Raw genomic sequence first — 26677 nt, 5'->3', positions numbered from 1 at the left:
CTGGGCACGGGGCAGGGGGGCAGCGGTGCCCTCCCTGTGAGCAGAGCAGCGTTGCTGAGTGCTGGCAAAGCTGTTTCATGCCCTAGAGGCAGCTGCACAAGTGCCGTAGGGAAGGAGTGCAACCCTGGCATGGGAGCTGCTGCCGGCTGCAGTGGGAAGGAGGGCAGGGACAGAGCTAGAGCCCCTGGAGGTGTCCTTGAAGCAGGGGTGAGGATGGGGGGGTGACACTATCTCTCCCCATCCTCACAGCGGGGCTGAGGGTGCTCCTGCTGCTCAGGCCCAGGAGGCAGGGGCAGTGAGGCAAGGGCCTGGGCACTGAGGAGGCTGGGGATGAACCAAGCTCCTGTATCTGCTCCTGCTCCATGCACTGACTTTGTGCATGGAGAAGCTGGTGCTTCTGTGCCCTGGAAACTGAGCCAGCAGCAGCCTCTGGTGGCCACTGGTTTAACTTCACACGCAGCGAGAGGCAGCAGGAGCTGTAACCACCTGCACCAGGTGAGGTGGTCACCCCATGGCCCCACTCCAAGCTTGGCCCCATCACCATCGATGCCCCAGTTCCCTATCCTGATGAGAGGGGGTGCAGACAGGAGCATAGGAGGACAGGGGCTGTCTGCCCCAGGGGCAGGTTCCCATGCGCATGTAGCAGCAGCCCATGGCTGCTCTGGCCCAAGAAAAGGCTGTGCTGGTTCCTGTACCGGGGCAGCTGCACTGGAAACCCCCTTTGCAAGGCTGCTGGGAGGGCGATGCCCAGGAGGCATGGGGCAGCTCGAGCCCCACAGGTTTCCCAGCATAAGCAGGGACCCATGACCATCCACTGCTCAGCCGCCTCCCCCCCCAGAGATGCAGGCCGGGGAACACCCCAGATGCCAGAAGTTTAAGGCCTTCCCACGTGTTTCACTGTTTTCTTCCAAATAAAAGCTCCCATTGATAAGGAGCCTTCCAAACCCAGCCCTCAGCAGCTTCCCTTCCAGGCTGCTCGCTGCTGGCAGAAGCGGCTGCAGGGCAGCTGGGAAGAGGCATCTCACTCCTGGTACCACGAGAGCAGGGCCCGATCCCCCTGCGTCAGACCACCCCATGCCTGGGGCCACGGCGCAGCGGAGGAGCACGGGAAATGAGGCGGGTTTTGTTTTTTATTAAATATACATCCTCTCTTGGCACAAATCATAAAATAGATATAAACATTCTGTAACAAAGTGTCTTCACGGCATCAAAATAGAGCTCCGGCTCCCAAGGAAGGCCATCTGTCTGCCCGCACACACGGGCACCTACGCGTGGCGGGGACACATCTGAACCAAAGGCATTGGACAGGGTTTGTGCTCGATGCATAGACCACACCGGCAGGGTGCGGGGAGGAGGGAGGGAGAACTGGACGCTGCAAGGACAGGACTGATTTTATTCACAACTTCCCCTCCCTGGCCCCAGCCGGGCCAGGCCACAACGCGCCGTCTCGGCCCCGAGCGGGATGGAAGGAACCGCAGCAGGCAGTTCCCGCTCTCGGTGCAATATTGCTTCCCTGCCTTTGCCAGATCTGCTCCCTGGTGCTGGACTTCATTCAAACCGCTGCTCCCAGGGAGATGCTGCGCCTGTCTGGTGCCAGCCTGGTCGCGCTCCAGCCCGGCCGAGACAAGACCTGCCCGAGTTAAGCGACAGGCCTATACCGCTCTGCATGGCCACGCTCGTAAGAACGACCGCCACGGCACCAGCAGACACGCCTTCGCTGCAGGCCTCGCCACACTTCCACCCCTCGCTCCCATCTGCTACGGCTGCTCCAGGGCGCCCTGCTCTCCCGTAAGCTCTCCATGCACCCAGACCTGCCACCTACCTTGCCATTGCTGCAGGCCTGACCACCCTACCCTGCGGCCAGCTGCCTCGCTCAAGCCCAGCGCTCCCGGAGAGCCCATGAAGAGGTCTCTGGGGCACATGCAGGAGCCAGGGACTTGCCTCCAATGGATCAGCCCCTCCCTGTATTTCCCTGTACCCCCCCCACCACATCCATTCTTTTACACACACACACACACACACACACACACACACACACACACGCGCGGTCTCTCCAAGAACACTTGTGTAAGCAATGGAAGAACACGGACGTTACCGTGACGGACAGGAAATGGCCTGTTTCTCAGCTAACACGGGCCTGAAAGTCAGGGAAATATTAGGCTGAAGCTAGAGTTTAAGATAGAATCAGGTGCAGCTGGGAAGGAGGCTCCCTGGGGCCAGGCACCTCCAGGCTCGCCCTGGGCGACAGAGGTTTGGTGCGGAGGCCTCAGCTGCCCCCTCCCCTCGCCCCACGCACCCCCAGGTTCCCCAGCCAAAGGCCATATCCCACCAGGCTCCTCTGCTCCAGGGCCCTTTCAGAATGGCACTGCCTGGGGTGGAGGGGCAAGAGAGGCAGTGCAGGGCAACCACCCAGCCACCTCCTGCGCCCCCTCGGTGCTGCTTCGCTCCCAGGAGCAGCGACTATAGCACAGCAGGCCCAGAGAGGAGCCCAGAGGGATCGGATGAACCCGACAGCCAACCGACTGTGCCAAGACAGCTCTGCAGAGCCCCAGCTGCTCCTCTGCTTCTCTTGTCACCGTGCGATGCTGCCTCCAAGGGCCCCATCTGACCACGGACAAGGGCAGCGTCCCCGCTGGGACAGGGAATGGCTCAAGTCCCTGCAGAGGGACAAGCGGAGCTTCGCCTGCATGGAGGGAGGCATCAGACTGTCCCCTGCCACAGACCCGTGGCCTGTGCAGCCCTTAAAACACCTGGTGACAGCAATCGACTTCTAAGACAAGGCAGCGACCGGGACGGGCGTCACCACGGCTGACACTCACAGGCAGACCGCACTGAGGCCTCACCTCACCTGTGCGCTGCTGTGGAGGTAACACTGAGGCCAACAAGCAAGCTAGCAGCTTGGCCCACCACACCACAGGGGATCAGGGTCTGGGCAGGCACCTGTCGCATGTACTCACGCTGGAAAACATTTGGCACTGGAAGTAGAGCCTGCTCCAGGAGCAAGCACAGAGACCTAAGCCAGCCAGAGCAATGCAAGAACAGAACATCATGCCTGGGGGCAGCAGGGCTCCTGCTGGAGTCTGCCTGCCTCCCACTTCATCCCCGCCACCTTTCCCCCACAAGCAGCACCCTTGCCAGACTGAGAAGAGACCTCCCCTTGGGCCTCAGCTGCCTGGAGGAGAGAGGTGAGAGGCCTCTTTCCAGCATAAGAGTGTGCAGCAGCCCCTCAAAGCACCACTTCGCAGGGCACTCCCCCCAGCTACGTTCAGACATGCTTTGGGGTCGGTTTCGCACTCGCAGCTCAGCCCGGCACGGGGCCACAGCAGCCCGCGCAGGACTCCCCAGGGCCGAGCTGGCCCCACAGAACTCCAGGGGAAAACTGCCAGAGCCCAAGCGAACCCGCTGGGCTGCCCAGGGCCAGGCAGTGCCTGGCCACACAGCAGGGTGGCTCTGCAGCAGGGGGTAAATGTTAGGTCAATCCCATTCATGCAGCCACCGCAGAGGACAGCGACAGGTCTACACCATGCATGCGCATGCACACCCCTACAAGATGTTTGTTCTTGCAGTGCTGATAAAGCAAGCCCGATAATACTGGTGGCGGTGTGGGGGATGTGCTTTGAGCAGGCAGCACCCCCTCTTACCTCTCTGGAGTCCTAATACTGGGATCTGCTAAAACCCTTGGGAAATGCTGCCTTTAGGGACATGGGGGGAGGCTTATAGAGATGACCTGCTTTTGCCTCCAATTCACATTCTGATTTGCTCCCACCCCGGGTGAGGACAGGCGCAGGAGCTCCGTGTTGGTGCTCTGAGCTCTTTCCATGCCAGCCGCAGCCTCTGCTGGCTCTAGACAGGCTCAGATGTGGGCTGTTAGACAGGCAACAACGAGACCACAACGGAAGTGGAAATGAAGAGGGGTGGTGGGTGCACACAGAGCCTTTTGGTGCAGGAGGCATTCAGCACAGCCTTATCTGTTTCAGAGGAGATGCAACTGCTCCAGTCAGCCCGGCCGGGCACTCACCTCAGACCCACAGCATGGCACTGCCAAGGCCTGCTTGCCAGACAGAGATTGCTGGCAGGACCCAGGGAGGGGCACCTCCTCTTCTACAAGCCGGGAGCCCACCTTCAGCTTGGTGTCTGCGTGATGGGCTCTGCTCCTGGCATCTAAGTGTTAAACGCAAGGAGGTGGCAGCCTACCCAGGCCAGGAGGAGCAGGGCTGTTCACCTGGGGAAGGGTTAATTCCACATAACTCAGAGGCTCGTTACAACAAGAAAATCATCATGTCAGACCTCGGCAGCAGCGGGACGTGATGGCGTTTCCTGCCTCTCCACAGGCACCGCAGCCCCCCTCTCCCAGTGCTCGGGGACAGAAACACTACCTCTGGACGTCCATGCGGTGCTGCAGCTTCCGGAGTAGGATCTGTGTCAGGTCAAAGGTCATGAAGCTGATTCCCACGGCGATGGGACCTTTGACCCAGTTCATGCTCAACCCTTTGTACAGGCCGCGGACCAGTCCCTCCTCACGGATGATCTCCTGCATGGTGAGGAGGATGGAGCTGTACGTGTGCCCTGTGACCCCCGCTGTCTGCATGCGCCGACGCACCACGTCCAGGGGGTAGGAGGCCGACTGGCCAATCAGGCCCGCGCAGGCCCCAAACAGGAGCCGCTCCACGGGGTACGGCTGCGAGCGCCCGCTGTGATCTGAGGATGGAGGGGAGAGGCGGAGGGTGTAAGCAGCTGCAAGCCCAGCCAGGACTCCTGTGACCCAGCTCCAAACCTCTGGCTTACAGAGTATCGGGCTGGCAGGGCCCTCAGGAGATCACGTCTAGTTCAGCCCCCTGTCCCAGGCAGGACCATCCTTGTCTGAAGCACCCCTGAACAGATGTTTGTCAAACCTGCTCTTAAAACCTCCAGCAAAAATCCAGGCACAATGCCTGAGACCTCAAACACACTCTTTAGTCTGCCCCGGGGAAAGCAGGGGTATGAGGCACTGCCAGCATCCTGCCACTGCAAGGATGGGAGACAGTTGTGCCAACGCAAAGGGCACTGCTGCAGCCTTTACCTGCGTGAAGTTTCTTCAGTGACTCATAGGTGAAGAAGCTGAGGCCAGCATATGGGATCACACCGATGATGGTGGGTGTGAAACCCCTGTACAAGGTCTTCAGCCCTTCCTCCTGAGAGATGCGGATGAAGACGTGAATGATGTTGCTGTACCTGCCCCGGAACAGAAGCAGAGGGTTAGCATCTGCACAAAGCCCCGGGGTGACTCTGCACTGCCTCCATCAGATGATACTCGGACCTCACCAGCTCTCACAGGCGAGCCACATGTCCTTGTGAGGCACTTACATCTCCTTTGGTGTGACTGCCATCCGTGCCCGGACCAGGTCCAGGGGGTAAGTCAGCATGGCTGCTGTCATGCCTGCCAGCGATCCGGCGATGAATCTCGGGAAGGGAGGTAGCGCTCTGCAGTGAGGGGAGAGAACGGACAGTTCATGTGTGCATAGAGTCAGCCCTGCTTTTAACTTAGGCTCCCTCCACAGCGACACCAAATCCCCCTGGAGCTGGTACTAGGGACAGTCTGCAGGCTGCTGCAATGGCAGGGTTAGAGGCGCAGGGAACCCTGCATTAGGGACAGATGCCACCTGCCCATGTAGGAAGAAGCCAGGACCTGGGCTGGGGCACAGGGGCTGGGTGGCAGCTCTCCAGGCACCCCAGCCTGTTGCTTCTCTTGCAGCAGAAAGATGCTTGGTTTTGCCACCATCCTTCTGGCACCCAGGAACCTCCTAGCCCCACATGCCCCGCACTCACCCTCCACAAACAGCCAGCCAGGGGGAGTCTATCCAGGGCCCCAAAGCCAGGATGGGGGCAGCAGGGACACTCCTTTGTGCTCTGCGCAGCCCTGCCCTCTGTCTCAGTGTGTTACTGGGCTCTCCTGGCAGCAGTGCTCTCTGCTGAGCCATGTGGGGCATCCTCACTCCCCCAGACCTCGAACTCTCCCCACCCAGGACCAGCCCTACAGGGCCTTACTTTCCCTGGAAACCGTAGTAGCTGCCCAGGAGCTGCTTGTACTCTTCGTGTGCACAGAACTGGATGGCAGCGTATGGGATGACCCGGACCATAGTGGCCGAGTTCCCGCGCCACAGGCTCCAGATGCCATCATGGAGGTAGCTGCGGTAGATGAACCTGTAGGCTTCCTGCACACAATGGAAAGTGAGAGGGGTCTGCATGACTGTAACATTTCAACTGGGAAGGACCTAGAGCATCTTCTACAGGGGAGAGCAAGTCCCAGCAAAACAGTGCCCCTAGGCCCAACCCCAGAGCGATGTGGAAAGATGTTAGCCATTTCCCCTTGCTCCCCCAGTTGTGCCCAGTCACAACACGACAGCATCAGTTTAGGACACAAAAACCAGCTGCACTTTTCCTACAATACATGCTGAAAAGGAAAAGAAAAGCTGGAGATGGCAGGTCTTTGGACTCAGCCCCTCAAGGCAAGGTTGCCCTGAGGTCTGTGCAGCTCACAGCCCTCAATCAATATTCTTGGGGCAAACTGGGGGAAAAAAGCAAACTTTGGTTGATGGACATTAGCAGGCTGCACTGGGCACACACAGCACTTTGCAAGCCTGTTGGAAAGCATCTGCCCAAAGTCACACTTGCAGTCTCTGAACCAATTCCAGTCAGCTGGGAGAGGAAGGACAGGCATCGGGGACTGGGCCTACCCAACAGAGCCCAAGGAACTCCCACCATATTATTTAGGTGCCTCTGCAAGACAGAGGCAGACAAGGTTCCTTGGGTGAATTTGATATCTTTTATTAGACCAACCCAAATGGTTGGAGAATAGTTATTAAGCAAGCTTTCGGGTTCAAAAACCCTTCTGCAAGACAGAGGCATGAGTTGAGGACTGGGACCCCTCTGAACAGTGGGATGGGCACAGGCATGCCCAAGATAGCTTCTGCCTGGAGGAGTGTTATAAATAACCTTCATAATATCTTTACAAGGCTTTTCCTCAGTGCTCTTTCCCTATAAACACTGCCAATAAAACTCAGGCAGGACAGTTAAATACAACAGAGAGCCCTTTTATTACTATTGCTACCGTTAATCAAACGCTTCGGGTCACCAGGAGATGCACACGGAGCCTCACCTTGGCAGAAAATCTTTTTGAAGACACTAGAAAAAAAAAAAGGAGGTGGTGGTGAGGGCTGGGACTTGCTGCACACAGCAGTGGCAAAGATCAGATGGGCGTTCTGCTCAACAAACAGAAGAAACCAGCCCCGGCGGTAACTGAAATTGTTTCTCTGGGCCTTTCCCCCAGTTCCAAATCTCCAGGCCACCTCCCAGCAGACAGAGCTCCGTCCTCTGCCAGCACTGGCAGGTTGTTGCTTTGGGGAGGTGAATAGACCTGGGGTGCATAAGCCAGTTCTGTGTGTTAAGAGTGATGCATATGTAACAGACACCGGCACACAAGTTACAGAGTTAGGCTCACATTTTGCAAAGGACAAGGGCTCCCTCAGACTCCATGCGACAGGGAAGCTTTCCCCACACACGGCTCACTACCGGATCAGGGCACTGGTTTTCCAGTGTCCTTTCAAAGTTTGGACAGCTCCCCTCTGGCTACAGGACATGCACAGCGAGTGGAAGGGAGATTTCTCTGGTGTTTAATTCCCCCCGCAGAACTCCCCTGCTAATGACGCATGGTCTTGACCCAGCCTCTTCTTCAGCTGCTTTCAAATTCCTTGTGGTTTGTAACTCTTGTCTACACAATAGTACTGTGCAATCCTATTTTTTTTCTGCTGCTCCCTCAAGCCCCTCCGGCAGTTGGGAGCTGTGTACAACAAACACTGTGCTGCTGCCCTGCCCACCGAGGTCCACCCAGCTACTCACTCTGAGATAACTTTTATAGGCCACACGGCCCACAGCCACTTCCTCTTCCTTGAGAGCAAGCCACTCCCAGGACAAAACCCTCCCAGCGGTGAGAGACAGGGAACTCCCTGGGATATTGAAGTTACAAGCGGATGCTCGTAATCAGACAAGTGACCTCCCATGCAGTTCAGCACGCCAAACAAGCTAGCTGCGTACCCCATCTGTCTACCAGACATGGCTCAGGGCACTTCTGCTGCTGCCTTCCTCTGCTCACCAGGACCCATCGCAACCTGTGCACTCCCGGCTGCAGCTCAACAGCTTCCATGAGCTGCAATGCTCAACACGAGCAGGTGCAATACCATGCACAGCTCTGCCGATGCATCTCAGCCCTGACCTCAGCTCCTCTCAGCTGTGCTAGCTCTTACCTCCCCCTCCCCCAGCTCCAGCCTGCACCACTGTCCCCTGCTGCACCAGATGTGGGCCTCCGCTAAGCAGAGAACGATTGAGCCCAATCACCTCAAACAGGATTGCTGCCAAGGATCAGACTGGATTCAAGCTCACTTCATCCACAGTGCCAGGTCAGCTTAAATCTGCTGCTTCCGAAGAAGTCGAAGGCATTAGACGATCACACCCACCCCCTCTTTAAGGGTACGGTACTTCCTAGTGGTTCCTGCTGTTGCATAAGGATTTATTGGACTATACCCACAGTCTGGCAGATGAGCCCTGGACCAAGTCCTAATTCCCACTGAGGGCGGGAGAATTTGCTATTCAAAACAGCTGATGGTGTTGTCAGGTGGTCACTTTTAGGGTACAGGGTCCAAAAGGTCTGGCTTCCATGCCAAGCAAAGCCAGACATTCTTCCCCCTGCTCCATTGCCTCTGGAAGCGCCCAGTGTGACTGATTTAAACAGCAAATAGAGCTGGCTCAACCTAGATGCTACTAATCTGTAACAAGCCAGATGCACAACCCTGCCACCCATTCTGCAGCTGGACAACTCAGAAGTTGATTTTCCCAGTGTCCCCTGTTCCCTTTGCGCTTCCTACTTCCTCGCTGACATTTTGGGGCATTTCTCGGGGCACAGAAATGCAAGCAGTCCATATGGCATCATGCACCCCTTTGGTTTGCCTTGCAACAGTCTCTAGCACACAGTTGCTACATACTTCAAAAACCTTCCCCCAAAGACAGAGACGGGAAGAGCACACAAGGCCCATGTGCCCCTGCTGCCTTCGTTGTGCCCTGGGACCCAAAGGGTCCCCTCTTCCATTGGAGGTCAAATGGGAGCAGGATCCAAGCTCCTAAACCTGACCCTTCCTGGCCTCAGGATCGGGCACTATGATCCCAACCAGGAAGGAAAGACCAAGTCTGCTCTGCTTCGTGCAGGTTCTGGCCTTGCACTGGTCGCTGTGGCCCCCTCGCTGCCAAAGCCAGCCAGGGCCCTGCAGAGCAGAAAGTGGGGGGCTCTGCTCTGTCCTGGGTGCAGCAGCACTCACCTTGAAACATGATTTTTGTCCTGTCCAGTGGGGCAACAGCCGTTTTGGCCACGGCACCAGCCAAGGCACCGGACATCAGGGAATTGAGCACTTTCTTCTTCTCTGGACCCCCCTGGAACAACAAAGCACGTATCAGCATTCAGCGAGGTCAGGCAACCACTGCGCACGTCTGCAAAGGGCACGACTTCACTGCAGAGCTTGTTCAGGGGCACAGACACAGGCCAGCTTTGCCCACGCTCTGAGCTCCCACGTGGCCAAGCCAGACTCAAGTTGCCCTGGTGAAGCTATCCTCCACCCCAGTCCTGGGGCTGCAGTAACCAGGGTCAGTGCTAGACTTTGTGGAGGTGTGCTCTACATTTCCTGCCTTGGCCTGTGAATTGCTTTGCAATGCACGATGGAAGAATGTGTCTGGGTCTCCCGAACCCTATGCTCCCAACCTGCCAACTCCATTAAATTGAGGCACTGTGAGTTCTGTGCACATCACTTCCGCCGGCAGCCTGTGTTTTGGCTGCTGCCAAGGCACAAGGCCAACATGGGTATGTGACCCCATCCAGCTGCTGGCATTGATGCAACACCCATTTCTGCAACTAGAGACAGACAGGAGCAAGGGGCTTTTCCACTGCAGCTTGTCACCATGAGAAGGCAGCTACAGGACTGGGCATGATCTAATCCCACAGCTAGCCTGGGTGGGAGTCCCAGCGAGCCCCGCAGCAGAGCCATGCCCAGAGTCTTTTCCAGCTGAGATCAGGGAGGCAAAAAGCCATCTCTGGGGCCCTACTGGAATATTCTCCCAACCTGGGGCAAGGACAACTGGCAGGTCTTTGCTGCCTAAAATTCCCTGGATTAAATCCCCTGATCAACAGGGATTTAGGATGACCAGAAACTGAGGCCAAGGCCCCACAAAATAGAATCCCACTTCCCAAATGCCAGAGACTCCCAAGCAGAAACACAGCTCCAGGTTGGAGCCCAAAGGCAAAGACTAAATGAGTGTGGCAGGGTACAAAGTCGGGCACCTTTCACACCGGTGGGGTCTGTCCCTTCCATGCTTGCAGGATGAGCGGGTCCTGCACTCGCCAGGCTGGAGCCACAGACTCCCAGCTGGCACTTAGTTCTTTTAAACATGCACTTCCACTGATGCCCCAGCCACATTAACTGGTCTCAGGATCCTCGGGGCGAGGTGTGGAGGTTCCACGAGGGTGACGGGTGGAAGGGTTATCAGCATTTGTACTCCTGTCACACGTTCCAGCTTCATGTTCAAGGGCAGCTTTCTTCAGAACACGCAGGCAGAGCCAGGGAAAGCTTGGGACACCCGACACTAGGAAGGCAGCGAGCTGTGCTGTCAGCAAAGTCCAGATGTGTCATGGCCACCTTAGCTTCTAGTGGCACAGTTCAGACTTGCATGGAGCAGGGAACAGACTGCTGCTTACTTTGCTTGGCCCACTCTGCCATGACCTGACCAGCCCATCTCATTAGTGAGAATAACTGCAATGCAGGCAGGAGTCACTCTCAGGGTCCATCAGCTCGGGCTCTCCCCCACTTCTCAGCTGAAGGGAGGCAAAAGGCAGCCCCGAGCCTCTGCAAGCCCTGCCTGAGCTGCAGGAAGCGCTTTGGCCAGACAGGGTCAGGCAACCAAGGGCAGACACAAGACACAAGTCAGGAGCAGAACAGGTTCCAGTTGCCTCGGCTCTGCTGCATGCAGCCATTCGCAGAGGAGAGCTCTTTGAGGCGACCGGGCTGAGCGGCTGGCGAGGCTGCAGCATCACAAGTGCCAAACGCTGGATCCCCAGCTTGTCTCCTTCATGGTCCAGACCACTGTCCTCCAGCCTGGCTTATGCTACAGGCACAGTGAGGTGGACACTCATGTCCCTCACTGAGGCAACTTAGCCCAGGATCAGGAAGGGGCAGACAGACAAGCCCCCCAGACTAGCTTCACACAGCTGGTGCATTTGTCATTTGCAAACTCCCACCCCACACCTGTGCCTCTTCTGCTGGCTCGCTGTGACAACTGCATTTATTCAGGTACTCTGCCAGAGACCATCCCTTCTCCCCATTCTCCTGACACCAGTCAGGAGGTGACTCGGGCTTGCACGTTATCTTTGTCATTAGGATCCCACCAGCTGTCCCCACCTTCACGCCTAGGCTGTCTTCAACCTTTCTGCTAACAGCAGCTTCACAGGTGCTTATACTGGAAGGGTGCAATAATAGCATGTTTGCTGCAGCTCCTGCTGGGTGCCCAGGCCTGCTGACACTCAGGTTTCCTTTGCAGAGAAGCTAGCTGCCCACAAATCCACTGCAACCCCCCGCATACCTCAGGTAGGAGACGGGCGGCCACAATCGGCTCCACATTGTTCTGTTTGAGACCCACTCGCCCTTCCTTCACACCATTACCCATACCAGGCGTGCTTGCTAGGCGGAAGAGTTATAGCTCCTAAATTGAACACAAAACAAAGCGGCAGTTAAGAGCAAACATCCAGGTACTGCTCGTGCTTGCCCTGGAGCACAGCACGACCTGCACCGCAGGCCCCTTCTCACAGGCAGACCTGCTTCGAGGCCGTGTGTGCCAAGGCCTCCAGCACAGCAGCTCTCCCCCGTGGCAGCCAACAGCAGAGGCTCTGTCTACGGGGCAGTTCCCTGCTAATGGAAGCACATGGCTTACTATTCCTGGAAGTGGTTTTACCCTTTCCTGTGCCTTCATGGGTACGCTTTGGACCTGGGAGAGATCTCGGGTCCAGGACGCTGCAGAGATCCTGGATCTTACACAGCAATAACTCAATGTTCCCAGCTTCATAGTTTAAATAGGAGAAAAAGCAGCATCAGCAAGGAAACTTCCTAAAGTCACGTACAGAGTTGTTTTGCAATTAAGATTGCCACGAATGCCGCTGGCCCCAAGGACGGGCTCTCAGACACACAGTGGGATCTCAACCAGTCTGAGACCCTAAAAGGGGTCCCGCCAGACTTCAAAATGGGGGTTTCTAAACTGGTTCCCTCCTCCCCCCCAGCCCCGTCCCTTGCAATCTGAAATCTGTACCATGTAGGACCATCCTCAATCTGTTTCCATTCCACTTCTGCCCACAGGGATTTTAGCAGCAAATTATATCACCCCTGGCAGGGAGGCTTAAAAATAGTCAATTCCTTCCCTCCTGGCACGTTTCTTTGCTGTGACTATGGTTTTCTAACACCCCAGCTCTCCAGGGCAAGATTAAAATGCACATAATTTTCAGGAGCTAGGAATTAAACGCGACTTTGCCCTCTCCCACTGCTTGTGGGGAAGGGTCCCAGATGCCTCTCTCTCTGCATGTTCAACCTCCAGGTGCCCCAGGACAAGGCACACAGGGCTTGTACTGCTGGGTAGGGAAAGAGGAAAATCTAGTCCCAGCAATCCCTTCGAGGAGGGTGGCATGAGCAACCGGATCCATCAGCTTCCTAAAATAAACAGCCGATGCCTCATCTCTGCCACAGGGACTATTTTGATGATGCCAATGATGTGAGATCACAGCACGGTAAGTCACGGCAGGTTCCTTTTAGCCAGACGTTTCAAGCATGGCCGAGCGGCTGCTGGCAACGGGTGTCTGGAGGCTTCTCGCTGGGACACATGCTCTCAGCAGTCTCTGGAAAGGGTCACCCCACTCTTCACTACCGTGTTACAGTCGCAGGGGAAAAGGACGTCACATGCAACGAGCGGCGGCTGCGGCCCCTGACCTGCCCCCATCCGTTTAGCTCCTCAGGTTTGCCTATTTCTGATCCCCCGCTGACACAGAAAATCAGTTCCTTTCAAAAAATTTTGGTAAAAGTTGTAAGAGACTCAGGAGCTTTTGCCCAAGCGGCAGATTACATCAGACCATTTGTGAATAAAACAGCTGCCGAGGTCAGAGCGTCCCTCGGTGTTACAGCTCAAATGCCAGAATGACACGAGATCTCGGGACCCGAAAACATCCCATGTTTTGGGAAAAGGGGAGGGGAAGGGGGGAAATAAGGACCAGCGATTCTACTGAGTTACCGGGAGCTTGCTTTCCTCAGCCTTGTTCTCAAGCAAATTCCCCCCATCAGTCCTTACCCCACAGGTGGGGAAACTGAGGCACAACAGCCAGCCTACCCAGGAACATTTCTGGAAGGCCAATACCTCATTTAAGACTTCCCTAGATATCCATGTGCTTGTCAGTGCTTTCCACTCCTGCTGACCTATTTTATCACATCACTGCCATAAATCAGTGCTAGTCTTCTCTTCCCAGATCCCCCCTGTCATTGGGGCGATATTCATGTAATCCAAGAGACAAATCCTCTCCATATGCATTCATGCACAACCGATGTGATGAAGATCCCAGAGCCATGCACGACCCACGCGTTGGCTCTGAAGGAGAGCGAACGGGCAACAGCGTCTTGAATGCCAGACGCTGCCCTTGTTTGCAAGAGCTCACATTCACCACTCCCCAGATGTTCAGAGCAGGACACCCAGAGGGTAACAATTCAAGTGGTAAAGAAAGAAAGAAAGAAGAGACTTAACACTCCAAAGCAGACCTGAACAACGAACAACAGCAATGTATGCACCGAGAAGCCTGCAGAGAGAGACAGGATACAGCGTGGCCACATCAGATGGAAACTCTCGGAGTCATAAAGATCACAGGACTAAGAGAACAAGACAGCGTACCTCACAAGGGATGATGTTATTAAACCAGTGTCACTTTGTAAAATACTCTATTGATTTTCCAACTGCCCGTAGCAGCTGCTGGTCTCCTCCTCATCCCATTTCCCTAAAGACTCCATCAGAGAAGAGTGCATTTAAGTGAAAGTGAAAGCCACAAGCAGAAGGTAGCACCTTTCACCATCTCAGGCCCTGCCTCAGCAATGCGGGCCAAAGCAGCAACCCCCATTTCCCCCCAAGCAAGGGATGGCATCAATGACATCCGTGCTTGTGTCCACAGTATTACCCCGTGACAGTGTTTGCAAGCAGTTGTGACTCGAAGCTAGTCCAAATGATTTTTAAGCCAAGACAGACACTTCTGCATAGAAAAGGAAATGAGTAAGCCTGGGATGGTTTTAGCAGAGGTGCACGCAATAAGGATGGCATCAGCTAATTCAATGATCTTCTCCGCTAACGTGTTCAGAGATGCATCTTACTTCAGGAGCTAAGGCACTGATTCTGCAGACTTATCCTGAGCTCCCCCTTACACACCAGCAGTACCAGAGCTCCACCTAGTCTACATGCATACCTCAGTTCAGCACCACGGAGGTCTCTGCAGGGTCGGGGCTTAAGGAAAAGAGCAGGAAAGATGTTTCTCCCCACGTTTTCTTTCTGCAGAACAGCACAGCTCTCGACAGGGGGACTGCATGCTACTCCGGCTCATGCATCAGCTGACTTGTAACAAGAGCCCTAATGATGCATTAGCAGAAGGAACCCAGTTTCTCTTTAAGAGTCCAGCATGAGCTGGCAGGGCCTGACAATTGGGAAACAAACCTCAGTTCATTAGTAAATCAATCAGATTTGATCCTCAAGCCATCAGGAGAAATGTGGCAGGGAGCAGCCCAATATTTGCAGAGACCCTGCATCTCTCAGCACCTGGGCACTTTCGCCTATGATTACACACGAGGCCCAGGTAAGTTGGGGGATAGAGGAGGGGGATTGCAAATGGGTTTTACTTCCTACCGTATGCCCACAGGTCATTTGTATTGCTCCTGCCCCCTCCACTCCATAGCTCACACACACGGGCAAGGGGTTCGTTATGCTAGGCACTGGACAAACAGGTGGTGAGACGACTTCCCCTGCCCAAGAGACGTTACGGTGTGAAAGCAAAACTTTTGGCCACGGTGGGCTTCAAAGATTAAACAAGTTTAATCAGTAACACACACTGCATCTCTGTAACAGGACTCCAGCCCGCTGGCTGGAAAGTACAAAGAGCCCATTATATCTGCCAAATTTAAGTCCTAGAAAAGTGACTCCAATCTTTAAAAAGGGTAGAAAGGAGCATTTTCTCATATTCTAGGCTAAGGAGGAAATGCTGTTAACCCCTTGAGAGGAATAAGGTCAGCAATAAGGTGCAAAGCACAGATTTCCACCGAGCACCCTTGAGTGCCCAGCTGAGAAGTGCACGCTGGTCACAGACAACGTGGTACCCGCCTGGCTTACAGGCCGCATATCTGAGGGTCTTGTCACAAGGGTTTTCTTGGATTTGCCTTGGTAAGTGTGGAAGCCAACAGGAATCCTCAGCCCCGCGCGTGCTCCTGGACATGCAGCATGTTCTGTGCGTGTTAAGGAGAACAGTCCTCCTGGATTTTCATCTCTAGCCCCGCTCTGCGAGTATCCGAACAAACCATAGCCTACGGATTCAATTTACCCATCAAGTTAACCCTTTGCCAGGCCAGGCACTCTGCTTTTTAACAGCTCTTTTCTGAATTAAGGACAGATGAGACAGAGTCAGATCATAGAGAGGGCTCCCAAAGAAGAAAGCTGCACATGCACTGCTCCATCAACACTTTGCCCAAAAAGAACGGAGTCTCTCAACTCTGCAAAAATCACTGGGCTTTCCCAGGGGGAAGAACTCCTCCCCATGCTGCAACTAGACCTCCCTCCTTGGATGAGACCTTCAGAATCGACACAGCACCTTGTCACCTAAAGAATAAAAAGATTGACTCAAATACCAGCAAACCAGAACTGGCAACAGGAGGGTTAATCTCAAACTCAGAGCAGAGAGCTTAAAAGAAAAAAACTGCATTGCTAAAGCCACGATCTGCAGGTTATTAAGTGACCTCTCAATTAAACCTAATGAAATTAACTTGCCATAATTAAAACACAACCTGCACACCTCTCTGCTTTTGCACAGCTTGCCTGCTGGCGATGTCCTTTCCTGGGGCAGGCCCTAGGTCTTGCTCCGCTCCCAGGAGTGTCAGCGCCGGCAGGCAAGACAAAACAGCACCTAGAACAGGATCCTTCTTGGCCTCCTCCTGGCAACAGCTACTCCTCTGCTGATCAAGGAGGAGCTCGTCTTGCAGGCGGCTTATTCACTGAAGCATGCAGCTGTTCAGATGCCACAAACAGGCTTGGCAGAATCTCATTGCCTTTAAGCACCCCGATACTCTGAAAGCCGCAAAAGCAAACCTAGCCATTCCCGTTCTTACACTGACTGATTCAGTTAACATACAGCAGGCTGAGGCATCCAGCCAATATAGTAGCTGGTGGCTTGTCGTTACTGAAACATGCTTGCCCTACACTGTCTTCTCTTTATGTCTGTTTAGACTGGTACAAGACAGCAAAGTTTCTAAAAGACTGCCAGTTGCTCCACAGCAAATGGCAAAGCCATTGCAATGCAAATACCCAGCAGTGTCAGCGAGCTGCTTGCCAAGCACAGCAATTTTCTCAGATGTATTTACCTTCCACTTCACGCTGGTGGCAATGATGAACGTGTTTTGCAACGCCAGGCACAACGATCTGACAGGCAACAGCACGACCGCATGACTCTGGCTGCTAAAGGAACGTGTCCGCTCTCCATATAGTCGTGGACAAGCTTGATTTGTGGCAGTAAAACAAGCAGCATATCTCCAGTTTGCTGTTGCACTTTTCTAGCTGTCAAGAGTTTAACTAGATTGAAAAACAGGATTGGACACATTCTTGGAGGAAAGGGGCGTCAGTAGCTATTAAGCACAAGAGTGAGGGGCATGGCCTCTGAATCAGGGCTATCTGGACCTTAAATGCTGGAGGCTGCAAGTGGGCGAGGACCAGCGGAAAAACCCTGGTCAGACCCAGTTCATTCTCCCTTTCAGCCTCTGCCCCTTTGTGACACAGGAGACTGGGCAAGGTGGACCCAGTGTCTGACCCAGTACATGGCAAGGAGATTTAGGGACTGGGGGGCACACTTTGTTCTGGGACTGAAGCACAGAGGCCCGTAGACGGTGAAGACAGGAAGGCAGCTGATGCCAGGTCTGCAACACAAGCTTGCAACGTCAAGTGGAGTTGCTCAAACAACTGACATCCGTAACACACCTCCCCTCCCCGTATCCTAATACGGGGGGCTTCAACCACCCCACAAACACAGCTACTAGCAACACAGCGCAATTCGGAGCTGCAAAGGAAGTCTCCAACCTTGCAGTCAGCTGAAGCTGAAGAGGGATTTTGGAGGTGGGATACAATCGTCTAAAATTTGGCTAGGACAAACACTGTGAGACCCGTTTGAAACACCACCAGGGAGCAGCACCTCTCCTGAGTCTCCTCCAAGAAACCAAGCACAGGCTAGATCTCTTCTCCCATCCCTCATCAGGAGTTTCTCAGACTGGAAGCTGCTCTGGCAGAGAAGAGCAGTTCCTTGTGACTGTACAAACGGAGCTCCATTCCCGAGAAGAGCCTGGAGGCACATTTGTTAGGGAAACATTAGATAAAGCAGATTACACCTGGGGCAGAACAGTCTGATGCCAGGAAAGAAAAAAAAAAACCACTCGTCTCCACCAAGAAGTGCCAGCCTCCCACATGGCTCCGCAGCGAGTTGGCTCCATCTGGTTCTGGTTTTTCGGTTTGTTCATCACCACATCACTAACAGACATTGCCTTACATCACAGATACTGGGAACAATCAACTGAAGCTAAGAAGTCTTAGTTTGCCCCCAGAAGGAAACCGAGTAGTAACTGAACCTGATGGGGAGAGACGCGACAAGAACTGAAATCCCAGAAGCTGAAGTTCACTTTCTGGGGCAAACATCATCGCTTTCCCCAGGAAGATTTTCAAAAAGGCTTGACCAATCCAGAACTCTTAGTAGAGCCGATATCTTTTATTAAGCCAACTGAATAGCTGCAAAAAATCCTGTATTTGTAGGCTTTCAGGCTCATGTACCCTTCCTCAGGCAAAGGGGAATCCATGAACTTGAACCAAAGCATTCCCCAATGACATCGCAGTCAAGATTTTAAACCCCAAGGCATTATGTCTAAAGAATCCATGGCATTTTTAATGCTCATGAGATCTGTATGGATGTTTGCTTGTTTAATCGAACGCTGAAGACAGCATCAATGTTTCACGCAATAGGCATTTTCACTAGCAGAAGCATCCTGAAGTTAAACAGGTTTTCTTAATTCCAAAGTACAAGGCAAATGCAACTTCCCCCCTGCCCCCAACAAGCAGAGACAACTCCTTCCTTCCCAAGCAGCACAATAACTTAGGAGAAGAATGCTGCAAAGTCCTTGCATGATTCTAAATTATGCTCAATTGGAGCCAGACACTGAGCACTGGAAAATGGCTTTTTAAAAAGCCTGGTAGCAAAGCCAAGTGTGCTATTCAGCGCAGTCCAGGAGACCCACATTTTGAACGGAGCTTGGAATGCACTTTCCACAGAATAGAAAATCTTGGCAGCCCGGACCACAGCTGATTCTCTCGTTTCTAAAAGGAGACCGCAGCTGGGAGCTCCTCCACAACCAGACTGAAGGCCAGTTCCTAGCAGCAGGACAGATCGTAACTTTGGCAAACAGGGCCCAGGGAAAGTTAACCGATGGGAGCACCGAGTTGTTTTCAGACCCAGGCTTCTTCATCAGACAGCTATGGCAGGATGAGGAGGTGAAGCCAGTCTCCTCCTCATCAAGATGCCCATCTCTTGAAAGGCATTTCTGCAGAAGCGCTGGTGCAAAAGAGTGAGGCTAATGAAACATGCAAGGCCAGCATCCTCCACGGATGGCCGGGTTAATCCAGCCTGGTCCACGACCCGACTCCCCTGCCTCACAACCCCGGGCCTGCCCGACAAGGCAGATGTTTATCCCTCATTTGCAGTATTGTCTTGAATTTAAATCTCTGCAGAAAATGGGACTACTGCACTACCCATGGACTGGCGCTCCAAACAGGACAGCCCAAGCAGCTACTGAGAGCGGAGCGGACAGCTCTCTGCGCTATCCAGCCCAGTCCACGGAGGCCACCGAAACACGTTAGCAGCCTAACCACTACCCACTTTGTTGCAGGCCACTGGTTTTCAACCCATGGTCTGCAGACCTCTGAGGGTCCGCAGACTATGTCTAAGGGGTCCGGGAAAGAAGACTGCGATCAATCAAAAGCATGTGAATACCCAAATTAAAGGAGTCTGCACCAAAATGTTTTAGGGATGACCAGCATCTGATGCCACAGAGAAGGGAGATGCAGGGGAGACATGCACAGAGACAGGGCAGGCTCGCAAGTACCTACATCCAAGCGCCCAACATCCCCAGTGCCTACAAGCAGGGTAAGATCACCTTTGCCATGGTTGGGGAAAGCGAGGTGCGGTAATCAAGATGACAAGGGTTCACGCAGCACAGATGGACAGGAAGGGCTGCACCTTGGGCGCACGGTACAGAAAGAACGGCCAAGGTTTAGAGTGGGTCTGGAAGAGGGGACCTTGCCAGAGAGATGTCCACATCAAAGAGGAGGTCCAGCGATAGGCCCGCGGGACAGAATGACCAAAGTCTCTCCCCCCTGCCCCTTGTTATATACAGTTACAGGCCGCCCCTGTTCTGACTGGCAACTGCGTGCACGGCTGCCTTCATCCAGACCTCTTCTAACAGAATACCTTGAAACATGACCATGTCTGTCCTGAAGCTGACATTTGTTTAAATGCATCAGAGTCTAAAAAGATAAAACATTAACTCGGGTGTTCCTCGTTAAACCCTAGCCGATACGCACACATCCCTGCAAAACACTATTTTTCTCATACCCCGCAGCAGCCTCCCTGGGCTTTTCTGAATTTAAGGACTTGAGGCATCCAATCATTTCACCATTTGGTTTCTTGTGCCGTCACCCATCTGGCACTGGGTAAGCTTTTCCTGCGACCTTAAACATCCCTCCCGACTAATCAGAGAGCTGGCTCGGCCCAAAACCTCGACGTGATGGCACATCAACTTCTAGCTTCCTGCGTGACAGGAGGGATTAGTGGATTAGTGGGAAACCTGGGAACAACGAACTCCTGCCTTCTAACCCCAACCTCCAGGCTGACTTATCTTATGACCTTGAACAAGCTGTTTATGCTCCAGTTCACCCTCTCTGTGAAAGGGGTGAGTGTCCACCCTTCCCTGGAGAGTTGCAATGAGTACTTCTACAGTGCTTCCAGCGCTGACGTCCAGTGACCGGTGCCGGTTCGACGTGGCAGAGCAACGAGCCTACAGGATCCTGCATGTTTAGTAGCAGAATTGCTATAGGAAAGGGACCTTTTCTGGCCCAAAACTTGTTGAAGCAGACTGCTGCGGGCTTGTTACAGGACAAACAAGTAACCCTGCGCTCCTCAAGTCAGCTCTGGTGCCTCCCTTAGCCCAGCTCAACATACCAGGTACACCTGAAACAGTCACCTCCCAGGCATCCAGGTGGACTGGCCTCAATCAGCACATCGATCACAGAGCTGCTGAGGCGTAAAAGGTTTTCACAGCACCATGCCACAGCCACTGGCCTGGGGCCAGACACGAGCAATGCTGCATCAAGCCAGCTCTCCTTCTCCCCAGTGCGCCGACCCTGCCACCACTCTGTGCAGGGCTCGTGCTGATGTTATGGGGAAAGCATTGCGAGGTCCAGTGGAGACGGAGCGCTACGGCACAGCCAAAATGTCAGGTGGGGGCATGCAGCGCAAGACTGATTTGCAGAGAAACAACGGTGCATCCACCGCTCCCCGAGACGTCGATGAGATGCGCGGATGCTCAGCCCCTCCGTGAGGACACCCCTCCTCCCACGGGTTCAAACCAAACTCACGAGTCCAGCGGCTGCTTTGGAAAACACGGACCTGACTCTAGGGTCAGTCAACCTCAGGTTATTTTTAAGTGCATTCACTTTTCGACTGTTGGTCAGCCCCCCCCCGGCCCTCCAGCAGCCTTCACAATAAGAGCTCTCTTCCCTCACCTAAATTTCACTGTACCCACAGGCCACCGACACCTCCCGTTTCCTTCACGACTTGAACCGTTTAAGACGGAAAAACCACACGAGCATATTTCCAAAACATTCCAACCTCCCGACCGCACGAACCTCCCCAGGGCAGCCAATTGCCAGCAAAAGCCTGGCTCATTCATTCGAGAGAAGCTGGAAAGCATAAGGATGCAACTGTCTCTCCCAAGCAAGGGTGAACGGCAAACCCACACTTCACAGCTAGTAGCGAGCTTAATAGTTAACCAGAAAATGATTGTCAACAGAGTGCGGTTACATTTTTAACTCTTCGGTCCTATCTCCAGGAGCAACTTTGCTGTGCAGAAGCTTAGCATTTTAATCAGGGCAGGACCTGCTATGCCTTCGGGACAGCAGGCTGCATAGTCGGGCGGAGCTTGGAAGGACCGGCCGCACGGCTTCCCCCCCGTTATCAATTCCAGCATTTTCTAGGCATTTTGAGTTGCCGTTGCTGTCCCACCTTTACGACCCGCTCGAGCTGGTTTCTCCTCTCCCACGTTCAGAGGCCCAGCGAAGGCCAGCGGCCTTCGGTCAGTAATGTTTTGCTTACACGAGGCCTGGGAAGGGCGACTGGAATCGAAGCTAGCATAAGCGCTGACTTGTATTTTTGCATAAGAGGACGGACATACGACAGCCCGGGCTCCTGCTGCGGGACCCACGTACCCTTCGCCTCGGGCGAGCGGCACAAGTCACTCGCTAGCCGCCCGGTTACCCAAGGGGCAATGTAAAACCCCACTTCCCTCCCGCATTTAGGGTGGCTGAATGCAAACACCCGCGGTGGGCGGGAGGCACGCAGGGTTGACCCCGTGCTGGACTCGAACCCCGGCCCCTGACGAAAGCCAACGGAGGCACGAGGAGCTCAGCCCGCAGCGCTGTACGACCCAGAAAACACCTGGATCCTGCTCATTTGCCTGGAAGGTGAAACTCCCGGGGAAGCGGATCCTCTTGCAGGGCTCCGGGCTGCCGGGCACGCGGCTGGCTGCGCACCCCGCGCGGGGCAAGGACGTGCCGTGCGAGGGAGAGCGGTGCGGATCGCATCTGTGCCCTGGATGAAACGGTGCTAGGAAAGTCACTCCCCCCCCCGGGCACCAGCCCCCAGCTTTGCAGCCCCCGGCACCGTGGCCGCCAGCCCCCAGCTCTGCGAGCCCCCCACGACACCAGCCCCCCAGCATTGCAGCCGAGGACACCGAGGGCCCCAGCTTTGCAACCCTGGGCAATGGGCGCAACCTCACACCCCAGGGCCCCTGCCTCTGTCACCCCCCACGGCCCCCAGCTTTGCAACCTCGGACACCTGGATCTTTTGCAACCCCCCCGGACAGCAGGGCCCCGCTTTTGCTACCCCAGGCACCAGGTGCAACCTTGAACACCAGGCCCCCACCTCTGCATCCCCCCCGCACCCCGGGGCAGGCGGGCGGCGAAGGGGACCGCGCCGCGCACTCACCGCCGCCGGGACCCGCCGCCGCCGTGTCCCCTCCGCCGCCGCCCCGCCCGCACGGTACGTGGGGGCGGGGCTGCGAGCCCGCCGGCCAATCAGCGGCGGCGCGGCGGGGGGCGGGGTCGGAGGTCGCCCACCGAGTGGCGGCGGAGGGGAGACGGGCGGCGGCGCTGGCCAGTCCGCGTGGGGCGGGGCGGGGCTACGGGGCGCGGCTCGGTCCCCTCAGGCGCTGGCGGCGCCCGCAGCCCGGCCGCAGCGCCCGGCGGGGAGCGCCCCCGCGCAGTGCCGCGCCCGGACGGGCCGCGACAACCCGGCATCGCTGAGGTACGGCCTCGCCCACGGGCACCCGCCCCCGGCGCTGTGTCATGGGCATGCTGACATCGTGTGTCACGGGCATGTTGACGTCATGTCGTGGGCACATTGACATCATGTGTCATGGGCACGTTGACGTCGTGTCATGGGCACGTTGACGTCGCGTGTCAGCGGCACGTTGACGTCACGTCATGGGCATGTTGACGTCATGTGGGCGCATTGACATCACATCATGGGCGCGTTGACATCACGTGTCAGCAGCACGTTGACATTGCATGTCATGGGCACATTAACATCACATCATGGACACGCTGATGTCATGTCGTGGGCACATTGACATCATGTGTCATGGGCACGTTGACGTCACGTCGTGGGCACGTTGACATTGTGTGATGGGCATGTTGACATCATGTGTCAGCACATTGACATCACGTCATGGGCATGTTGACGTCATGTGGGCGCGTTGACGTCATGTCGTGGGCGCGTTGACATCACATCGTGGGCGCGTTGACATCACGTGTCAGCAGCACGTTGACATTGCATGTCATGGGCACATTAACATCACATCATGGACATGCTGATGTCATGTCATGGGCACATTGATGTCACGTGTTAGCAGCACGCTGACGTCGTGTCGTGGGCACGTTGACGTCGCGTGTCACGGCCCATCGGCGTTCTAGAAACCTCCCGGAACGAGCTGCGAGAGGACGGCCGTACCGCGGTCGTAGCAAAGCTGCAGCGAGGGCAGTTGAGGCTGGAGCTGAGGGAGGTTTTGCCCCTGGGAGGGCGGTGAAGTGCTGGGACAGGCTGCCCAGAGACGTGGTGGAGTCGCGTCCTGGAGCTTTTTAACGGCAGAGCCGTGGCTGGGACGATGGGGCTGGGGCTGGTCCTGCTTGGAGCGGGGCTTGGACTAGATGTGACGCGCCGCGGTCCCCTCCACCCTCACGGTCATCATAGACTCATGGGACAGCAAACCGCTTCCGTATCCCGGGGCGAACGGTGCCGATGCCCCAACCCGCTCTCGCGAGGGCGTCGCAATGCCAGCCCAGGAGCAGCCAGCTGCTGACAACGGCCTGCAACGCGCCCCACACGTTTGACCAACGATCCCAGAGCCGGCGGACGTGCCGCGCCGGGAGGTTTGGCTTCGTCACATTCTCCCGCCCAGAGAAGAATAGGTGAACGGCGGGGCTGGGCAGCAAACAGCTTCGTGGGGAAAGCAAAATGCTTTCAAAGCCCAGGCCTGGGAGCTAAAGACAAAACCAGGCACCAGCTCCGCATCAGCAAATTGCTGGGGACGGTCTGGAGTTCGGCGCTTGTCGAGCGACGCTGCAAAGGCAGATCGCTGCCACTTCCGTGTGACTTTCTGAAGGGGTCCAGACTGTTTTTCGTTTTCGGCCCGCTCCCGCAATGCAGCCACCTCTGGGGTGGAACAGCTCAGGACGCGGGGGAGAAACGCTGCATCGGCAGAGGGGGAACAGAGCTGGAGTTCAGCCGGGAGGCTGGTAACGGCTCCCTCGGTTCCTGCACCCGAGATAACAGCGCTGTGTCTGAGGGTCATAGCTCCTGTTTGCGTTTCCACTCGAGAGTGCCTTCGCAGACTCCCTGTCTAAGCCAAACTTGTAACCGGAGCCAAGGAGACAGCTAGGCTGGAGGCTACCGGGCTGCAAAGGCCAGCCCGTGGGCATCTTTATTTACCTACTATCATCAAGTCATTTATTAACAGTCGGAGCCAGCATTTAGGACTAAGGCTGTAGGGACGTCAGGACAGAGCTTAGGCAGCCATTATAGGGAGCCATAGCAGTTTGCCAGCCTGTGGCTTTTTTCTCAGAAGAGCCCCCTGCCTCCTATCCAGCTGTACTCAGGCCCATAAACCAGAGGCTTGTGCTGAGACAGGAGTTTGCAGCCAAGCAGAGTGGAAAATTCCCAGATCATGAGCCAGACCCCTCCCCAAGCCCGAGACTGGCTTGAACATCATGAGATTTGAAAACAACACATTTTGGAACCTACTGATTTGCCTTCTTTCGCTGGGGCCTTTCAGTCATACTTCCAAGCTTTTCTCTGCAACTAGGAGAGCTAGAAACTTACTTCAACCCCCGGCCCCCTAAAACCGGGGTTCTCTCATACCCCATGACTCCAAACCCAATCCCTTCTCGCCCACAATTCACCAGATGATTCGTCTCACTTTGAAGATCACTGAGACGAACTACATCGTGCCCCTTCCCTCATCTCTGCCATCTCTGTTCTAAGTCTAGTTGATTTCATAGGTGATAAATTTAACTTTCCACATTCCCATGGTCTGACAGCTGCTTCTATTTCCTTCCTCCCAGCTGGGGAATATGAGACGGTAGCTTCTTCTGCCCATCCGTGTGCTATAAGAATAGCCATGGAGCTTCCAAGCGGAATAAACTTGCCATCATCCAGCAAGGCTTTTAGAATGGAAGGGGTAAAAGTCCTTCGCAGAAGGGCTGGGCAGTGATGGGAGGGCGGGATGCCTGCAGTGCTGCCCTTGATCACAGGCGCAGGTCCAGCTGGGTGAAAGGTTGAGTGGCTGCAATGCCGTATCTCGCTCCGTGCTCCTCCCACCCCCCTCGCCTGTCCTGTCCTGTCCTTTGACTCACTGACTTTGGAATTAATGTGGTGGCTGGTGCAAGATGCTGGCCCAACAGAACCGGAGCCCAACCTGCTGTTTACCCACGCACATGCCAGAAAGGCAGGCCCCATCTGAATTCCTCCCTGCTAGGGGTTCATCAAGATAAGTGTAAAAAATCCGATGTCCCCACTGTGCTGCAGCTTTCCCCAGTGCTACCACAAGTGGGGTTTGCACACCAACAACTCCCCAGGGCCAAGGCACCACGCATGAGCAGACGGGCTGTCTCCCACCTAGCCACTCCTTGGTTTCTTTGCAGAAACTGCCAGTGAGAGGTGAGCCAGTTGTGCTGCTGGGATTTTTTATTGTGGCATGAAATCCAGTCCGTAAGACATGGACTGAGACCCCCATCCCCAGATACCCCAGGGAAAAATTCCTCTTTTCCCTGCTATTGGATTTCCAGAGGGCCTTTGACTAGAGTACCGAGACAGGATGTGCAGACTCTGCTTTCCATGCTGGGCTGGTACATAAGAACAGCTGCATTCCCACCCTGAGGGAGCCCCACATTTCCACAGTAGCACAAGTGTTCGATTGACAATGTAATTGTTACAGACCTGCATGATTCCTGAGTGAAGCAGACAGATGATGTGGCTGTTCTCAGAGGCCCCACCTCTGAAAATGCACCAGTTCCCTGACCAAGTCAAGTCTAAATAACTGCCCTTCAGATATGCATTTCGGAAGTGGTCCCTAAGTCCAGTTCAGACTCAACCAAAGCCCCTAATCTGGCACATCCCCACATTTTAGGCCGTTTGTATTTGCTTGAATTTGGTTTGCTTCCATAGTAACATCTTACCTGAGGTTGGTTTCTGCGTCCCTGCCTTGAAACGCTGTCAGAGCTTCTAGGCAGTACGTGAGAGTGTTCTCTCAGATGCCCTCTACCAGTTGGAGAGAAGGCAAGAGACCACTTACCCGGAGGGCAATGAAAGATTGATCTCTGTCTTGCAGGTGGAATTCGGCAGCTGGCTACTTCAAAGAACGAGCGAGGATCTGGACTCACAAGGACCTTCCTTTGAGTTGTGCCATTTTGAGCCCAAGTTCCTCTCTGCCTTAGAGATGCAGCAGGAAAGATGGTGAGTGTGCATTTG

The 26677-nt window shown here is 55.0% G+C and overlaps 2 protein-coding genes across 3 annotated transcripts in view; one reads left to right on the top strand and one right to left on the bottom strand.

Annotated features, from left to right (window-relative positions):
• Positions 1-1112: 1112 nt before the first annotated feature.
• SLC25A42 (solute carrier family 25 member 42) lies at positions 1113-22708 on the bottom strand. 2 transcript variants are annotated; one of them, XM_019483955.2, is made up of 9 exons: positions 16707-21887; positions 11653-11772; positions 9345-9456; positions 7136-7161; positions 6025-6191; positions 5344-5460; positions 5060-5211; positions 4377-4698; positions 1113-4222 (listed from the first exon to the last, which is right to left on the bottom strand). In XM_019483955.2, the coding sequence occupies exons 2-9, from the start codon at positions 11734-11736 to the stop codon at positions 4219-4221; spliced, it is 984 nt and encodes a 327-aa protein (XP_019339500.1). In that variant the 5' UTR covers positions 11737-11772; positions 16707-21887; the 3' UTR covers positions 1113-4218. The 2 variants fall into 2 exon arrangements, with proteins under 2 accessions (XP_019339500.1, XP_059575907.1); XM_059719924.1 differs by lacking the exon at positions 16707-21887 and adding an exon at positions 22640-22708 and having other exon boundaries at positions 1113-4698.
• Positions 22709-22875: 167 nt separating this feature from the next.
• SUGP2 (SURP and G-patch domain containing 2) overlaps positions 22876-26677 on the top strand; it is a 29651-nt gene continuing 25849 nt past the window's right edge. Inside the window, exons 1-2 of the mRNA XM_059719713.1 lie at positions 22876-22957; positions 26538-26662. The gene's annotated coding sequence lies outside the window, so the exon portion shown is untranslated. The remainder of the gene's footprint in view (positions 22958-26537; positions 26663-26677) is intronic.

The sequence above is a fragment of the Alligator mississippiensis genome, chromosome 16 (genome assembly GCF_030867095.1).
Source record: "Alligator mississippiensis isolate rAllMis1 chromosome 16, rAllMis1, whole genome shotgun sequence".
Lineage (NCBI taxonomy): Eukaryota > Metazoa > Chordata > Crocodylia > Alligatoridae > Alligator > Alligator mississippiensis.
The sequence above is the reverse complement of the archived record's forward strand: the minus strand, read 5'-3'. Positions and strand labels throughout refer to the sequence as shown.

Excerpts from the sequence above, each read along its gene's own strand:
- SLC25A42 (XM_059719924.1), bottom strand. The coding sequence starts at position 11,736 with ATGGGTAATGGTGTGAAGGAAGGGCGAGTGGGTCTCAAACAGAACAAT. Across the intron at positions 7,162-9,344 it reads GACAAAAATCATGTTTCAAG|TGTCTTCAAAAAGATTTTCT; the intron begins GTGAGTGCTGCT and ends TTTTTTTTCTAG. Across the intron at positions 5,212-5,343 it reads GCAGTCACACCAAAGGAGAT|GTACAGCAACATCATTCACG; the intron begins GTAAGTGCCTCA and ends GTTCCGGGGCAG.